The sequence below is a fragment of the Chaetodon auriga genome, chromosome 23, assembly GCF_051107435.1.
Source record: "Chaetodon auriga isolate fChaAug3 chromosome 23, fChaAug3.hap1, whole genome shotgun sequence".
Classification (NCBI taxonomy): domain Eukaryota; kingdom Metazoa; phylum Chordata; class Actinopteri; order Chaetodontiformes; family Chaetodontidae; genus Chaetodon; species Chaetodon auriga.
In genome coordinates this window covers 8,563,193-8,579,809 of record NC_135096.1, presented here as the reverse complement: position 1 = coordinate 8,579,809, position 16,617 = coordinate 8,563,193, and the positions used below count along the sequence as shown (strand labels likewise).

General features: G+C 43.4%; 2 protein-coding genes across 5 annotated transcripts in view; both read right to left on the bottom strand.

Annotated features, from left to right (window-relative positions):
• Positions 1 to 8,432, bottom strand: part of ect2l (epithelial cell transforming 2 like) — a 105,506-nt gene extending 97,074 nt beyond the window's left edge. Inside the window, exons 1-19 of the mRNA XM_076723569.1 lie at positions 8,235 to 8,432; positions 7,059 to 7,171; positions 6,765 to 6,927; positions 6,434 to 6,689; positions 6,128 to 6,356; positions 5,634 to 5,769; positions 5,338 to 5,503; positions 4,601 to 4,729; positions 4,408 to 4,500; positions 3,009 to 3,215; positions 2,798 to 2,901; positions 2,552 to 2,692; positions 2,388 to 2,474; positions 1,798 to 1,907; positions 1,191 to 1,338; positions 905 to 978; positions 645 to 801; positions 481 to 546; positions 295 to 383 (exon numbers count right to left, since the gene is read on the bottom strand). Of these exons, the coding sequence (XP_076579684.1) occupies positions 295 to 383; positions 481 to 546; positions 645 to 801; positions 905 to 978; positions 1,191 to 1,338; positions 1,798 to 1,907; positions 2,388 to 2,474; positions 2,552 to 2,692; positions 2,798 to 2,901; positions 3,009 to 3,215; positions 4,408 to 4,500; positions 4,601 to 4,729; positions 5,338 to 5,503; positions 5,634 to 5,769; positions 6,128 to 6,356; positions 6,434 to 6,689; positions 6,765 to 6,927; positions 7,059 to 7,171; positions 8,235 to 8,384 (2,618 nt within the window). The 5' untranslated portion in view covers positions 8,385 to 8,432. The remainder of the gene's footprint in view (positions 1 to 294; positions 384 to 480; positions 547 to 644; positions 802 to 904; positions 979 to 1,190; positions 1,339 to 1,797; positions 1,908 to 2,387; positions 2,475 to 2,551; positions 2,693 to 2,797; positions 2,902 to 3,008; positions 3,216 to 4,407; positions 4,501 to 4,600; positions 4,730 to 5,337; positions 5,504 to 5,633; positions 5,770 to 6,127; positions 6,357 to 6,433; positions 6,690 to 6,764; positions 6,928 to 7,058; positions 7,172 to 8,234) is intronic.
• Positions 8,433 to 9,023: 591 nt separating this feature from the next.
• Positions 9,024 to 16,617, bottom strand: part of ccdc28a (coiled-coil domain containing 28A) — a 109,165-nt gene continuing 101,571 nt past the window's right edge. Inside the window, exons 4-9 of one of the 4 annotated variants that reach the window (XM_076723566.1) lie at positions 12,360 to 12,447; positions 11,595 to 11,779; positions 11,246 to 11,427; positions 10,929 to 11,083; positions 10,558 to 10,580; positions 9,024 to 10,383 (exon numbers count right to left, since the gene is read on the bottom strand). In XM_076723566.1, the coding sequence (XP_076579681.1) occupies positions 10,329 to 10,383; positions 10,558 to 10,580; positions 10,929 to 11,083; positions 11,246 to 11,427; positions 11,595 to 11,758 (579 nt within the window). In that variant the 5' untranslated portion in view covers positions 11,759 to 11,779; positions 12,360 to 12,447 and the 3' untranslated portion in view covers positions 9,024 to 10,328. Of the gene's footprint in view, positions 10,384 to 10,557; positions 10,581 to 10,928; positions 11,084 to 11,245; positions 11,428 to 11,594; positions 16,606 to 16,617 lie in introns of those variants that run through there. The other 3 variants (XM_076723565.1, XM_076723568.1, XM_076723564.1) reach the window with 3 other exon arrangements.

Below are 16,617 nucleotides of genomic sequence, written 5' to 3'. Positions count from 1 at the left end.
AATGAATGCAATAAAGCACTTGATTACATACACAGGCTCACACCAACTCTGGTGATGTCATTTAATACTTGCTTAATTTATTCATTACTAGAAGTTGCACAATACTGAAATTAAAACTGAACATTAATGAAAAGCACTTTTCAAAGTAAATGGAGCTTTCTCAGTAAATAATGAAAATTCATCAGTTTGGCCTGTAAGCTTGGTTGGTGTTCAAAAATATTCTACTTCTGCTTCTGGATATAAAGTGACAGAAATCGCCACAAATTACGACAACGGGGATATGAGTGTAGCTACCTGAGCGAGTCTGGAATCTGTTCATCGGGGCTCCTGAGCAAAGCAGCATCCTGAGTTATGACAAGCTGCCTGTTTCCTTCACTCAGGTCCTACAAACACAGACAGAACACACACCATAATCATATTAAAATACCTCAACATGTATGGTTTATACTTTTACATTTGAGGGTGTGAGGGTGTTTTTACCGGACAGCCTTGGATCATCTGCTGCGTTTCCTCCATCAGCCTGTCTCTGTCTGAGTTACGCTTCAACTGAAACAGAAGAAAACATCTTTACACACAAGTGCTACAGACTCCACAGCTCAAATCAGCACGAGGCACTGACTCAACGCTGTGTGCGGCTGTCGTACCTTCTGTGTGAACTCTCTGAATCGTAGCAGGGTGTTGAGGGCAGAGGAGAGGTGTGTGTGGTCCGGGTGACCGGGGTGTGTGTGCACAGACAGAGCCTGAAGCAGAGTCACATACTCGTGGATCCTCCACACCGGACACAGCAGCAGCTCCTGCAGGCTGCACAAACACATGCATAACAAACGCTTCAGTTTAATCAATGAATAGTGGCCTGGAAGCACAGAAAAGACAGAAGTGTGTGTGTGTGTGTGTGTGCTTTTACCTCAGCATGTGTGTTGCAAGAGTTCTGTCTGCTCTCTTCAGGAAAGCCCGAAATGAAGGCTTTGTCTCTCTGCACTGACACACATAGACGCAACAGCCTTTGCTTACTGATCAAATAACATAAATTCCTCCTCTAATTGATTTTGCAAAGGGTCCTGTGTTTTGTTATTACATACAAAACTGACTTTATACACTTCAGCTCACAATATATCTGACTACATTCAGCACGAAAGCAGTGCAGACTCTAGTAGTTTAGCTAATTAGCTTGAGGTGTCGTTTGAGTTCACCTTGTCGATGGTGCAGAGGGCAGTGGTGTAGTTGTTGAGGTAGTTGGTGTAGACTCTGAGTTTTGAGCACAGTTTGACAAACACATCTCCAACACGCTGCTCTGCACCCCACTGCTGCAGCCTGGCTTCTAAATCTGTGTGAAACACCCTGCAACACACACACATACACACACGTGAACACACATCTCACTGCAAAAAATCAGCTCCCCAAAACAAGAAAAAAAAGCAGCAAAATGGGGAAATATTACTTTAAATCAGCGAAACAGAACAGGAAAACCTCACTAACCAAGATTTTTAAACAAGTAAACATATCTAACTTCTCAGTGTGAAACTAACAACTTTCTAATTCTGGATATTCTAGTTTTAAGCATAAAGTCATCCTGAACCAGTAATAAATTCTCTGTAAGAAGCTGTAACATCTAATTAAGATAATTAAGGAAAACAAGAGAAATGCTTGAAAATAAAAACTACGTGGTAAGAAAATAAATCCTGCTGCCTTGATTCAAGATGCTTCATTTTACTCAGATGTTGTTTTTTGCAGGGCTGTCATATCATGTTCACACAGAGGCATGCAAACAAGAGATCCTTGTTGTGTGTGTGTGTGTACCTGTTGAGCTCCAGTATTTGTGTGACAGGGCTGAGGACAATGTGAATGTCAGCGTAGCTAAGAATGGCTCTGTTGGAGTTCAGGGCTGCTGTAAGCGGCTCCTGGTACACCTTCAGCACAAAGAAAGAGCAGGTATCGATTAAATACCTTCGTCTCAGACATCAACGCTCTGCACCTAAATGGACAAACACAACTCTTGCTGGGTTGGTGGTTGCTCTGAAAAACATCTAAATAATCCTCTCCAAAGCAGATTCTAATAAAAAAGTGGGAAAGAAATCAGCCATGCAGCTGCAGAGCCATGATTCATTGAATATCTCCAACACCTCGCTCACAAAGGCATTAGATGAACTCCCCAAAGCCTCCAGAAAGGGCCCAGTCCCTATCACATATCAGTGGCTGTTTTCTGGAGTGCGTGCAGAGGAAATATTTTTAAGTCTGATTTGACCTCATGTTGAGTGGGACTGCACCTGAAACAATGGCCTCTCAGCAGCTAAACATGATCGTCACTAAATTGCATGAATAAAACAAAACTCAATTGTCTTTTTGTGGGTAATGTTTTGTGTACCAGTTGTTCCCAAATGAAGCCGTACCTTCAGCACAGCGGCCAGTCTGCCCAGATAAACACACTCGCTGTGGTGCAGCTCTCTGGCAACCGCACCTCTCCAATCTAACACCGTCTAAAGACAGAAAGAGATGAGTTGGACACATGAAGTGTGCTCCGTCAACCGACTCTGAATGGACAAAGCACACACACCTGCGGCAGCTCAGGTGACCTGCTGAGGCATTTCTGTGAGATAAGTGGTGCTACAGACTCATCCCCCACACGGCTCTCATCTCCATCCTTCTCCTCACGCCATCTTGTCAGGAAGACGGCAAGAAAGTCCAAAGGTCTGCTCTGAAGATGAGAGAGAACGTGATTGGCTTTGGATCATCTCAGTTGTTCTGCTCTTGTTCTGTTGTAATTGTGTATTATTAAAAACTCTTTGACTATAGCTCCCACCTCCTCCTGTCTTGTGAGAGCGGTGAGTCCCTCCGTCAGAGCCTCATTTAGATCTCTGGACACACAAAGCTCCTCGAGGCAGGTTGTCTCCCACAGAAAATGACCTATAAACATATGAGCAGATTCTTCAGGAAGTTTACAGGACACAGAGTATGCAGGCATTTGTTTCAACCTGCGAATGTGATGAAAGTTACAGGTACAGGAAACCCACCCAGAGCTCGGCCCCTGGCCCGGAGGCTGACCCGCTGTAGCTGTGGCCCCAGGCAGCCCCTCAGCTCCTCCAGAGCCTCCTCCATCCACTGCGCCTGTCTGCACCAGCCCTGCAGTACAATCTCACACACAAACTGCAGAGCCGGGGCTGCTGGCTGCAGGTTTGAGACTCCGCTGCACACACTGCCGTCCGACCACTCGCTCAGGACTGAGAGAGGGGAAACAAAGAGGGTGACAAAAGCATGGTGCTCTTTACACAGGTGGGGTCATAAAGGTGAAGCTAAAAACACTGAAGTTGCAATCCCGAAGATTTTAGTGCTGGTTCATTTGCCGACACTACTCTAGTAGCAGGAAATGTAGTTTAATATGACAACAAACATTTCTTGAGCAGCTGCTTTGTCCAGAAAATTACCTTTTTGTCTTGTTTCGACACATTTATGATAACCAGTCGCAGCCAGTGCAAACCGCAGTGATACACCTTCACAGTGCATTAGCTGAGGCTTCTTCTCAATAAAGAAAAAGCTGGGATGTTGTATAAAACATAAATAAAAACACAATGAAACCATTTACAAAGTGTTCCTGAGCCCATGTTGGAATATCCTCCACACAATCATCACAATCAGGTGTTGAACCTCGCTCCATCCTCGCTTGAGTCTTTCCAGGATGCCCCTTTCAAACCAAATCATGATATTATCACCTGTTACCAATGAGCCTGTTTACCTGTGGAATGTTCCAGACAGGTGTTTTAGTTGCTCCTGTCCCAACTTGTTTGAAACAAGTTGCTGCATCAAATTCAGAACAAGCAGATATTTGCAAAAATCGATGAAGCTGATGAGGTCAGACATTAAATATATTGTCTTTGTGCTGTTTTCAGTTGAGTAGATGTCAAAAAGAATAAGCATGTTATCAAGGTCTGCTTTATTTATGTTTTGCACAGCGGCCCAACTTGTTTTGGAATCTGAGTTGTTTTAGCAGTAATTTAATACAGCTCTGAGTCAGTGTGAGGAGAGTAAACAGTCGGGATGATGTTACTCAGATTAAATTACACTGGATTACATGCATGCATGAGGAGGCATTTTGAATCAAATACAGAGATGGCGGACTCAACCGCTAACAATGGAAACTACTATATAGAGATGTCATTACTGAATGTAAATCGTGAAAAATGGGGTTTGATTTCATGGAAAAGGCAAAGATTAAAACTTGAAATGTTTTATGAAAGTCGAGACGTCCCACTGGGCCACGGATCACATCAGTCGCCTGCTGCTGTCTATATTTCTTTGAGGTGTTTGTGACTGTTTTGCGGTCACAATGAGCATATTCGTACGCTGGGGGCTCTGAGCAAACATTTTTCAGCTGAAGTTTCTCAGTTGAGTCAGTCTTGTGCACGGCTGACTCACTGTTCTGGAAACTTCCGGTGGCAAGACCCATTGGCGCCCGAACCTCCAGGCCAGTCAGCGTAGAGAGAGTCTGGATGAGAGCCACCCCTGATGCTGAGACAGAGACAGGAAGTTAGTGAGACAGACGCAGGAACAGCAACAGAAATACAGATTCTTAAGAAGTGTGTGTGTCCCAACATCTGCGTCCACCGACCGGATGCAGCCAGCGGCGAGAAGATGTCAATCCCTCCTCCCTCCTCAGCTGGTGCCACCCAGCCACACAGTTTTTCCCAGAATTCTCTGTGGTTGGGGGTCAGTAGAGTCCTCTCTGATAGGCTCCCACCTGAAGCGTCAAAGGTAAAACAAAGTGGATTCATACACTGAAAAAAAAAACAGAAAATGTGGTCCCTCAACATTTTCAGAAACTACGAATTTAAACTGTTTTCAGTTTGAGCTTTGTGCAGTTTCATCTTAATCGGGTTTGAAAGATTATAAACTCTTCAACAAATATCTTCATATGAATACGACTACACAGGCGAAAATGAGAAATGAATCAATGCTGGAGGACTGATGAGGTACTTTGCATCTAAAAATTAGGAAGTCCTTTAAACTTGTTATACAAAAGTCATACATATGTCATGAAAAAATTAATTAAAAACATGAGCTCATTTATCTTGAATCATCATATTAAAACCAGTGATCTGGAGGGTGGTGAGTCTATGCATCAAGTAAAATTAATTTAAGATTTATGATAGTCTTGGGCCAGCTCTTAGCCAAGGGATGAGGATAGCCATGGACTCAAAAAAGTGCTAGAATAACACAATGAGCCATGAAATGGTTTCTGCAGATGTGCATTAGAGTATCCTGAGATAAACTTGTAGCACTGGAGGCTCCAGTTGGACTGGAGCAGGGTTTCCACACATTAAGATACACAGGATTATTAATTCTCACTGTGAAGCACATGCATTTCCTCCGTCCCTCCTGGAGCTAGTAGGCCCAACCTCTGAACTCTTTGCCCAGAAATAGCCCTTTCTGCCTGGGTTAGCAGAGCTGAAAGAGTCCCTCTGTGGTCATACAGAACCACAATCACTCCTGCCTTCACACCACTCAGCAGCAGCTAGATTGAGCAAAAGGAAAAGAGCAGACAGGGAGAAATATTACATTAATCTTCCCGCTGTGCTTTTTTCTTTTCACACTCACAGTCCTGTCTTCATCACTGACTGACAGACTCTTCATTTTTCTTTTACCTCGTAGGCAGGAATCTTATCTGAGACCAGCAGTAAGAGGGCTGGAGAGGGCGGATGGATGGGAGGGACTGTGTGTGGCAGTGCAGGTCTGGAGGTGAAGGAGGTCAGTGCTCCACAGGTTTTGTTCAGTCTTTCACTGACAGAGAAGACGGAGGTTTGGTTACCATTCACATCACAGCTTTAGTACATTGAATAAAGGTGCTCCCCTTGTGTACATGTTGTATCAATATGGAAGTCCAGCAATGCCAAAAAAAAAAATATATAAGATTTGACCTGGAGCCACTGACAGTATTAAAGTTAAAATCTTGAAGATTTTCACGTCAATAAATGGCAGTAAAGTCACAATGTCTCACTGAGTGAGGAAACACAATGAAGACTGAGGCTATAACTCACTGATAATTTGACATTAACTAAATATTATAAACACTAAAACTTGTTTATCAAAACACAGGTAACTGATATCACTGGAGGTAAGTTAATATGTGCACAATCACCTGGTTGGAATGGAGCCCCGGAGTCTCTCCATGCTCAGGGCTTCAGTCCCAGACTCTCCCCTGTCCAGGCTGAGACACAGGCTGGAGGACCCAGCAGCTCTTGGAGGCCAGGAGAGAGAGGGCCAAGAGCTCACTGTTAGTCCAGAGCTGGGCCTCCCCGTCTGGGCACTTCTGGCTCCGTCTGGCTTTGTGTGGCTGCTCCAGGCCCTCCTGGTTCTCAGAGACAGTCCTGCAAATATCGCAGATGGAAGCAGTGAGGGGGGCTGTTACTTGTGGTTTCCTTTGATTTCTTTCTTTCCCACTCACTCTTCTCCTCCTGCAGTTTGTCTCTGATCATCTGCCTGATCCTCCTCTCCTTCCTCCGCTCTTCCTCCTCCTCCGTCGGCTCCATGCTTTGTTGGTTGAGGGTCCCGTACTGTTCGGTCGCCTCCCGCGGAGTGAGCCAGTCCAGCGTGGAGACGCAGGAGACGTAGTGGTTCTTCCACGCACCAAATTCTTTCTCTCCTGGAGTGTATGGGAGGAACCAGCCTCTTCTGATGCAGCGGCCTGCCCAGAGACAGTCCTGGGCAGAGAGGGGGAAAAATTTGATCAATGGCTCACAGAAAAAATTCAAATATGTCTCTTCCGGGCCCCTCACCTGCTCAGCCAGGACCCTCCAGTGCCAGCTGACTAGGGCAGCAGAGCAGAGGTCACGGGGGGACAGAAATGACATCACGTACAGGGACAGGAACCGCGGCAGCACCGCCGTGAAGTCCACTTGAGTCACAGGAACCGTCTCGATCAGCAAATCTCTGCAGTACCTGCTCAGATCGTCAGAGGTTTTCTTTTTAAAGCCTGATGTTCAGCATCAACACATCAGAGTATCGAAAACAGATTACCACCAAACAAAAGGGGGGGGGGGTTAAAAAAAAAGAAAAAAAAAAGACCATACTTGAGCTGTGACCTGGTGCAGCGTACGAGCAGAGACTGCAACAGGTGTTTCCTCTGTCTGTCAGTCCACAGATCAAACCAGTGGAGCACAAGGTTCATCCTCTCCTCAAACAACTGTGAACAAATGGGAGAAAGAACACCAGCAAACATCACACATCCAGTGAAGGGCGTATGGAAGGTGCCTGAGTGATGAAGACTGATAATTAATTAAAAAATAAAAATAAAAATAAAAAAATGAACCAAACAGTCAGACTGATGGAGTCATTTATCAAAAAGGTTTATCTCTTTGTGTTTTTTTGTCAGGAGACTGGAAGCTATTATCATACATGATTAGATGTTTAATTAACAGTAGTTCATACAACTATTCCAACACAAGTAATGCTGAATAGTCAAATGCTAATGACTTTCATGCACAGGTTTATGAGGTGATTAAAATCAAATGTTGGAGGAAAGCCTCTTCCTTCCATTATGTGTCTTACTTTGCGCTGCCAATTATGTATTTTCTGCTAATGCTCAAATTGTAAATCTTGGCATAGAAGCACTTTCTTACGTGAGGTCTTCCTCAAGAGGGAATACAAACAGAAAAGCCCACATTTTTTCAATCCAGTTTCATGAAACAGTACAGTAGCGACAGTAAAAACATGACTCGTAATGGCTGCTGGGTGTCGTCGCGTGTGTTCGTCCCAGGTTAGAGGACTTCGACACAGACGCCCTAAACCACCTCTGCACACAATTCACAACATGCAACGTTGGTTAAATGATACAATAATTAGATATTAATCGGATATTTACCTTCAAACCATCTTTTGCTGTGTGGAAGCAGGACAGGAAGTGCTCACCTGTTCCTAATCCCGTTAATTGACCAATTAACTCCACCTGAGCGTTTGTGTACTTCAGCATTAATAATAAAGCTAAAAAAGGTTATTTTAAGGCTGACATATGCGGTGCTTCTACACCACCACCTACAACACAACGCGGCCTTGAAATTGTATTAAGGGCTTTAAAATAAACCGGGTTTAATGATGAGTCCAGGTGCGTTTCAAACATGAGTCTCAGAATTGACGCATTGCAATAACTTGGTCATTCCTGCCCTCTGGTGGTCATTAATAAAAAGAAATCACTAAAACTTTACTCTGCAAGACTACAGATGAGTTTCTGCTTTGTTTGCCGGTCTGACCTGCAGGTTGCTCGTCTTGTCGTTCAGGGGGGTCCAGGTGCTGAAGCGGGTTCCGGAGCGCAGGCTGCGGACGCGCTGCGGGTCGTAGTCGGTCCCGCCGAGCTGCCACCGCTTCACCGAGTGCGGGGCTGAGTTCAGCTTCGTGTCCATGTTTCTCTCACGGTCAAAGCCACTCAGAGAAAACGCTGCGACTTACACTCTCACTTCCTGACCGACTTAGCTTTCTAAAGAGCAAACAGGCAGGCCGCCATCGTGCCGCCCGGCGCGCACTGTAACCTAAGAGACGCGTCAACAAGAGGATGCGCGCATTCCTTCACACGCAGCACATCAGTGAGAGGGGGGGGGGGGGGGGGGTCATCAGCACAAAAAAAAAAAAGCTAGTCATGTTGTCAATGTATGTGAAAATCAGTGAATTTAGGAAACTAGTGGCAGGTTCAAATTCCAGCTTCTTAATTGTGGATATTTCCGGGTTTCTTCACTCCTCTGTCACTGTAAACTGATTACCTTTGGGTTGTGGACATAACAAGACATTTGAGGACACAATCCTGGGCTTTGGGAAAACTGATCCAAGAACATTTACAAATGAATGCTCCAAAATTATACAGCTGGTTAACTTATGATGCAAGTACAAAGCTATTACATCACAGAGGAAGGAAATGAGGTGGATGACTGAGTTCACGTTGTCTTGGATTTCTCCTTTTCTCCCCATCACTCCCTCACTCTCTCCCCTCTAAACCAATCATCCTTCCCTTTTGACGAACGGAGGGTTTAAAAACTGCAGCCAACAGATTCAGACAACACATTTATTAAGTCAATAAAAGGAAAATCACAAAACAGTTAAAAGTCTTCTAAACAGTCCCACCTCCCCCCAACACCGCTGGTAAAAACAAGCAAAAACAAGCAGCATCAAATGATTATCTGAAAACACAGGATCCAAACCGAAAATCAACATGTTCCATGGGAGTCAATTAAAAGGTTAGAACCGATAAGGCCAAAATGATTGAATAAAAAAGTAAGGCATGGCTGTGATGACAACATTTGGATTCTTCTTCTCCAGCGTCGAACCGACACGCCGGTGACAATGTGCAGTGTGTTCTGCATGTTGCATGGATATGTGCAAATATGTTCAACACTGAGGAAGCTGTCGGAGGCGATATCAGGTCACTCACATGTCGCAGGAAGTTATATGAAAACTCACAAACTTTTTTTTTTTTTTTTTACACATAACACGGTGCACTGTGCATTCAAATGTGATTTTTCAGCCAATTTAATGAATTTAAGTACAATTTTAACCTGATCAGGAGAGATTTTTTTAGGTTGTTATCGTCTCACAGATCAGGTCTGAGCTTGTGTTTAAAGTTCTGAGAACCAGTCCGAATTTCTGCATGGATACTGTGACAAGTCTGGCTCTGGGTGTTTAGTTTGTGACGACACTGACTGACCTGTGACAATAGATAAGAAAGTGCAACAAAGTTGATCTGAAAGTTGCTTAAGGAGCAAGTTTGCAGAGAGTTCACTTTGAACAAAGCCCATGAACAAAAACACTGAAGATTTGAAGGACTACGGTGAGTGCTTTATATCAATATCACTTTGGTTAGCAATGTATTGCAAATCTAGACCGATTGCAAACTAGTGGACTGACTACAGCTTGACTTTAAACAGGCCGTGACAGGGATGCACCAATGCCACTATGTTCAGAATAATACTGTCAGTCAGAAAATAGATGTTAAACTGTCCTCTATATAACTCTGGCTCTAAAAGGAAGAGAGAATATACTGGATCTGAATTATCAGAAGAAGTGAAATCCATCTCACCAAGTTCATCATTGTACTCTTGCTGTTTAGTGTGATACGATTAGAACTATACTTCTAATCAATCTGAGTGACAAATCAGGCCGTCAGTGCATCCCTGTTGGGACATCTTCCAATACATCCACCCCCCCGCACACACAGGGAGCGCTGGTGAACAGCTTTCTTGCCATATTACTTAAGAGAAAGTGGCTCAAGTTTGCTTCAACTCCACCTCATCCGCTGCAGCTCCTCCAGATGGCATAAAACAAACAGCCGGGTCAGATGGGGTTGAGAGGAGAGAAAATCACATGCTGGCAGTCCGTGGGATCTCTTGGGAGTCAGCTAGATTCAGCTTCTGGCTGGAGAAGCGGGGTCAAGGAGAAACAGGCAAAAAACGGACGTTTTTAACAAGATTGGTGCTGGACAGACGGGAAACCTGAAGGCAAAGACGTTTTACTTTCAAGGCTTAAAAAAGCAAGTCAGGATTATTATGACGCCTGAAGACTGGTGAATGTTAAGCATCAAAAGGATACATGGAAGAACTCAGCTCCTCAAGCTGTGGAGAAAAAGAACATTTTTATCAGATTATACATTTCAGATCACTGCGACGGACCTTCCAGACATTATCTTGTTCGACGTGCAACAAGCAGCCAACACTTGCAGGGGAATGAGCAGCTAAATCCTTGCTGGGATGTTGAGTAGTTAACACCACATCAATGCACAGCTTTCTCCAAGTAAATGCCACAGCACAGTGAGCTTAGCGGCATTTCAGGAGCAGAGTTATGAGTGATTTGTAAAAACCTGGAGCAATACTCAGCAAAGCTGTCTCTGTCTGGGTATCTTAAATGAATGCGACCACATGAACAAGAGTGAAAATACAGTGACAATGCATCTCCTGCCTTACATTAAGAAGTAATTTGTCCATGTTGGTGTCGCAGGCCATTTTCCTCTGGTCCTCGGGCATTTCATCCACCTCGCCATAGAGGTCAAAGTGCAAACGAGCCAGCTTCTCCTGCATCTCTCTCACATGCTCCATCTGGTCTATGGAGCACTCATTGCCTGACAACAGAGGAGGAAATGAAAACATGCACAGGTGGTTTCAGCAGATGCATGTTCTACATTGTCACGTTTGAGACACAATTTTTCTAAAGCTGAACAGGGTTGTTTTCCTCTGAAGGTGCTTGTGGGTCAATGTGTGTTCTGGTGAGGAGTCCAAATTACCAAATGCTTGTAGTTTCCCTGAGTGGAAGTCATTGAGGAGACTGAGCAGGCCGTTCTCCATCTCCTGCACATCTGAAACATCAGTCAGGAAGGAGTGCTGGATGATAGGTGCTGCCTGACCCTGGTTCTGATTAGATTTGCCACCCAAACCCAGATGATGCCTGGGTTTTTCTCGAATCACCCTGGAAGGCAAACAACAGAAACCAGCCAGAAATGAGTGAATTCCAGCTCCTGATAATCAGATAAGACTAGCAACCTCGATCTTATTTAATTACTTTATTTCTGAGGAAGATAAAAGCATGATCTAAAGCTATTATGAGTAAAATAACAATACTTGTACAGTTGCTACCTCCTGCTCTTGCTCTTTTGGCTGGAGTGAGTCCCCGTGTTATGGCTGTAGCCTACATGGCGTCCCACGGAGGAAGTGCTAGTTTTCCGGCCAGAGCCCCCAGTCGGAGCCGCTGTGTTGGTGGAGGTCCTGGGACTCTTTCTCTTTAGCTTTCGCTCCTCCATAACTTCATGTTACGGCGCTGACTGGTTAGTTGAACAGACGGTTAAACACGAAAAGCTGACACCAGGCACTCCAACAGCTCTGTACTTCACAGCCAAACCCTGTAGCGAATCGTGCAGGAGAATCCGGCTGTCAGATACTGATGTTTCGTGACCGTGGTAGCGTTAGCTTACCAGCTAGCTAATCTGCTAATCTTCAGGCTCAAAGTGAGTGCCAGTTTGAGTTAAATGCCACAAACCGAAGCCGATAAACGCATTCACTCACAGCTGCTGCTAAGATAACAGGTTGTCCTTTGTGGCACAGACAGATAATTCACACGAGTCAAACATTTGTGGAAACACAAAAAATGCGTATGTAACCCGCAAGCTAGTTACCTAGCCTGTATGTAAACTCTGAAAACTTCCTGTTTTGGTGGGACGCAACGGACCGAATTATGGCCAAATTCCAAATCTTTACAGGTTCACTGCTACACTGTGGACTAAACTACAGTTTATCACCTACCGTAACACAATGACTAATTTAAAATATTTTCTACTGTTGGAATAGCACATGAGTCCTTATTTTGTACTGCAAATCTATCATGACTTGATGAAACTTGCTCACCTGCCCTGCGTAGTGTCCTTCAGAGGTCCCTTTATCACGAATGGGAACAGCGTCCAACATTGGTCGTACTCCGCTCTAATCGTGTCGTCTGTTTGCAATGAAATGACATTTTTGTGAATCTTTGTGTGAGAAACAGGCGAATTATCTCGGAAATAATACGACATTGATATCAAAATACTAGTTACACATCTGAAGCATTTAAAAATGAATTCGCCATCTTCCTAAAATCCTGAAAACATTGTGGTAAAAATAGACAAAAATTACTAGATACTTTACAAATGCATTCGCAGTCATCCCATTTCTCGCACCTTTACAGCATGTCTGTGTTATTCTTTTTTAAACAGAATATATTATATAATTACATGAATTTTATTTCTTAATTTAATGTAATTATTATTTAATGTTCTGTCTTTTAAAACAATTAATCAAGAATTCCTTCCTCATTCGCTTTTTTTTTTTTCTTGGTCCAAAATCTCAAAAATATCACATTTCTGGGGGGATTTTCCCTTTAAAATCGACAGACTCGAATCGACAGTGACTGAGCTGTAGTTGCAGAGAATAACCACAAGGGGGAGATAAGTGAACATCCAATAATGATCGGCCCCGTCTTCCTCCTCTGCATTAATGAGGTATTAATGGCTGATAAACATGCTGAAAAGAGGCACTTTGTGCACTTTAATTAACTGAGCGTGTTTTCATAAACATAAACTATATTCATAATTTTGATTAATTGAATTCCTCAACACTATTCAAGCCTTAATTAGTGCACATCAAATATTTTGCACTGAATGAGGATTAAGGTCTGTGTGTTTTGGGGTCTCCAGGCGATCCTGGCCCAGTTACAATCCTGAATAGCTGCACAAATAGCTTATTTTATTCACTTTTACAGATACCAAAGGGAAAAATTGCAGTTGCATTGCTGTCCCTTGTTGGAATTTACAAGATGGCCTTTATAAGTCACTCTGGAGGAAAAGAAAGCATCGGATAAATGCTGAACCTGTCATCGAAAATGAATTTCAGGTAGCAGCTAAAAGTTCTGCCCTCCTGTTGAGGGATCAAGAGAGAAGAGTTCCCCAGTGAGGACCTTGAAAATATTACATTATTCTAAAAGTCATGTTTCTCATGTGCATCCCTTGTCAGTGGCCAGATTGTGGAAATACATACCAGTGGTCTCCTCATGCTGAGACCAAGCGTCGTCCTGAACATAAGTCTGGGAAATAATGAAACAGCAGAAGTACCTGCAGCCTCATTATTTCCAATGTTTCATGAACAGAGAGTCCTGCTTCCTGTTCAGTTACAATTCCTGGTGGCTCAAATACTGTGGCCGTTGCTTTACACTGAGAAGGACGAGGGTTTAAACGTGACAGGAGGCCTTCCTGCGTGCATTTTGTTCTCACTGTGTTCATGTGGGATTCTTTCAGCGCCCCGTTTCGTAAAGGAATGCAGGTGAGGTGAACTGGCTTTCTTTGTTTATTTGAACAGTTTTGGTTATTTTCCTGTATTTCTTTTTTTTTTTTCTCTGTCTGCTTCTCACTTATTTTTAGTGGGCAGAGAATCTTTGGAATAAGGTGTCACACCAGTCAGTGTTTGACAAAATTTGAATCAGTCTGAAATCTGATCAATCCACACCCACACAGCCCTGATGAAGCATGCTCATTGACTTTCCGAATGATTTTTTTTTTTAACTCAAATTGATTGTTGATTATTTAATCCAAAATATTTCAACTTACAGAGAAATTTGAGAGTTATCTTGGGCTCTAAAAGTATAAGGACTATCAAAGTTCCTTGAGCATACCTCAGAAACTGTGACTAAACACAAATGAAATGGTACAATTGTTGCTATGATTGAGAGGTTTTTTTTTGTTTTGTTTTTTTTTTAACATTTCTCTTTTGGTTTCTTGAGTCCTAAATTAGACATTTTCAGTCCAATTTGCTGTTTCAAACCTCCAAATCTTCATTCTCTTCATCTGAAAAGGTGTGAAGCTGAAATATTTATTGGCCATTACCTTTTTTTTTTTCATTTTAAGGACAGTACTAAACAGTCTAAAAAGGGGGGAAATAAATTCCTTTAGCTGTTGAAAAAGTTCTGAGTTCTGGGAAAACTACCTGCTGTGGAAAACGGACTCGTGCCTGCAGATCATTTTCTCCCTCGATGTGTCCTTTCCTGCTCCCTCCCTTTGCGAGCTCATGTGTGTGTTTGCTGCGTGACAGCGGCTGAGTGAGGTGAACCACGATAAAATGTTACAGATGAACATATTCAGACTGTCGCATCCACACTGCCATTAACTTCGCAGATGTACACACAGAGAAAGACACACACCGATCTCTCACAGGTAATTGCTGTGTAGGTGCTGTTTGGAGAGCTAGCTACTAGTTACAGCCAGTTCATTCTTTTCCTCGTGTGCACGGCGGCTTGAATTATGCATTGGATCGTAAATGAGTGACAGCTCGTTTAATTACACGCCGCTAATTCTAAGTTAGCTGCCTTTCTAATGTAGCTTCGTTCCAGCATTTTAACCAACTTGCTTCAGCCGCAGAAGACGTGGGACTAACAGCGATTTAAATACGTGAAACAAAAAGCAGAACATTTGACTGAGATAAATAAAAGCGACTGTTATATCACAGTGTACTTAAATCTGTTTATCAGTCTTGAGTGTTTCTCTCTGTGGACTTGACCCATAATCAGCCCCAGAAACGCTCATGTGGTATCAACTGGAGAATAAAAGCGTGAAGGCCACTCCATTGTTTCCATTCATGTCGTGTTCCACGCGCATCCCTGTTCAATACTGTATATCTCCCCGTGTGACAGGACACGCAGGGGACTTAATAGTAGACACTGGGTGTGTGCGTGGCTCTGTTGGGAATTAGGGTTAAGCAGAGGGTTACAAGTGTGTGTGTGTGTGTGTGTTTGTTTTCATCTCAGCAGCTGTGACCCAGAATAAGACACGTTTTTATCCCTTCATATTCCTCACATACGCCTCACACACAGGCACACTTGACATGAGCGTTTCCCATTAAAAAGAGAACAGGAGATTTATATCTTTCTCAGTTTACTGTGTGAATTAATCTTCTACGTGTGCTGCGGCCAGACGTCTTGTCCTTGTCTTCCATTTGTCCGCCATGCAAGGACAAGGAGCAAGGGACTGGCAGAGATGAATGGCGGAGGTGGGCAAGAGAAGAAAAAGACACAGTGCAGCTTTCTGAACGTGAACGGGCATTTTTTGGTTCTATACGGCCGGCTGACTTCCATACCGATAGCAATTCAGATGTGTGACTTTACACGTGGTGATGTGAAGCGTTTCACCACATGTAATATCGCACTGCGTTTAACATTTAATTATCTTACCCACCGAACCAATTAGAACAAATAACGACACTGTTTATTGCCAAATGAGCTGATGGAGCTGCAGTCACACCGTGCCCTGCAGTTTGGCGGCTTACTCCGCTGCTGCATTTAAAAGTTCAGGTCTGTAGAATTCCTCATTCCTTAATGAAATTCTGACATTCCCCATCTTATTTTTTCACCTAAGTATTGATTTAGCAGGTTATAGCCGATCTAAAATTACTTCCAACCATTCTCCAAAGCGTACCATGCATTTTTAGACTCCTACCTACCAGGCAGCGACTGGTTTATGATACATCACATTTTGGCACCTCAGGTCTTATATTAAATCAAGAAAACTCCAGAATGGAACGCTACCAGCTGCAACCAAGCTTGATTCCAAGCAAGAAACAATAAGGACAACACTCATTTTGTAGCTGCGCTTGAATAACTGCATGTTTTGGAGCCAAATATCACGTCTTACTGCAGGTGTTCGGGCTCCTTTGTGCAAAGCAACAAAATCCAACATTTTCAGACAGTGTTTGCAACAAGGAAAGAAAGGAGGGGAAGGAGGAAGGAAATTAGAGGAAGAACTCATGGAGTGTGGTGAGCAGCAGTGTAAAAGACACATTTGTGGACAGTCCATACCGAACTGACCTCCAGTGTGATTCTTGAAGTCGTCTCCAACCACTTTTATCACTCTATTGGTGAAAAAAGTGCACTCATAACTGGAATGGGAAGGTGCCGGAAAGCGTTTGGGATGAAAAGGCTGAACAAACTAACATAAACAGTTTACGCTGCGAAAGTTTGCGCCAAGATTTGGGTCAAAACGTGAGCACTGAAGCAACTCGCCAAGTTCTCATTGAGTCTTATCCAATCAAACTCTGTCATCACTCTACATATCTTCATTTCTCCTCTTTAACTTTCACCTCCCTC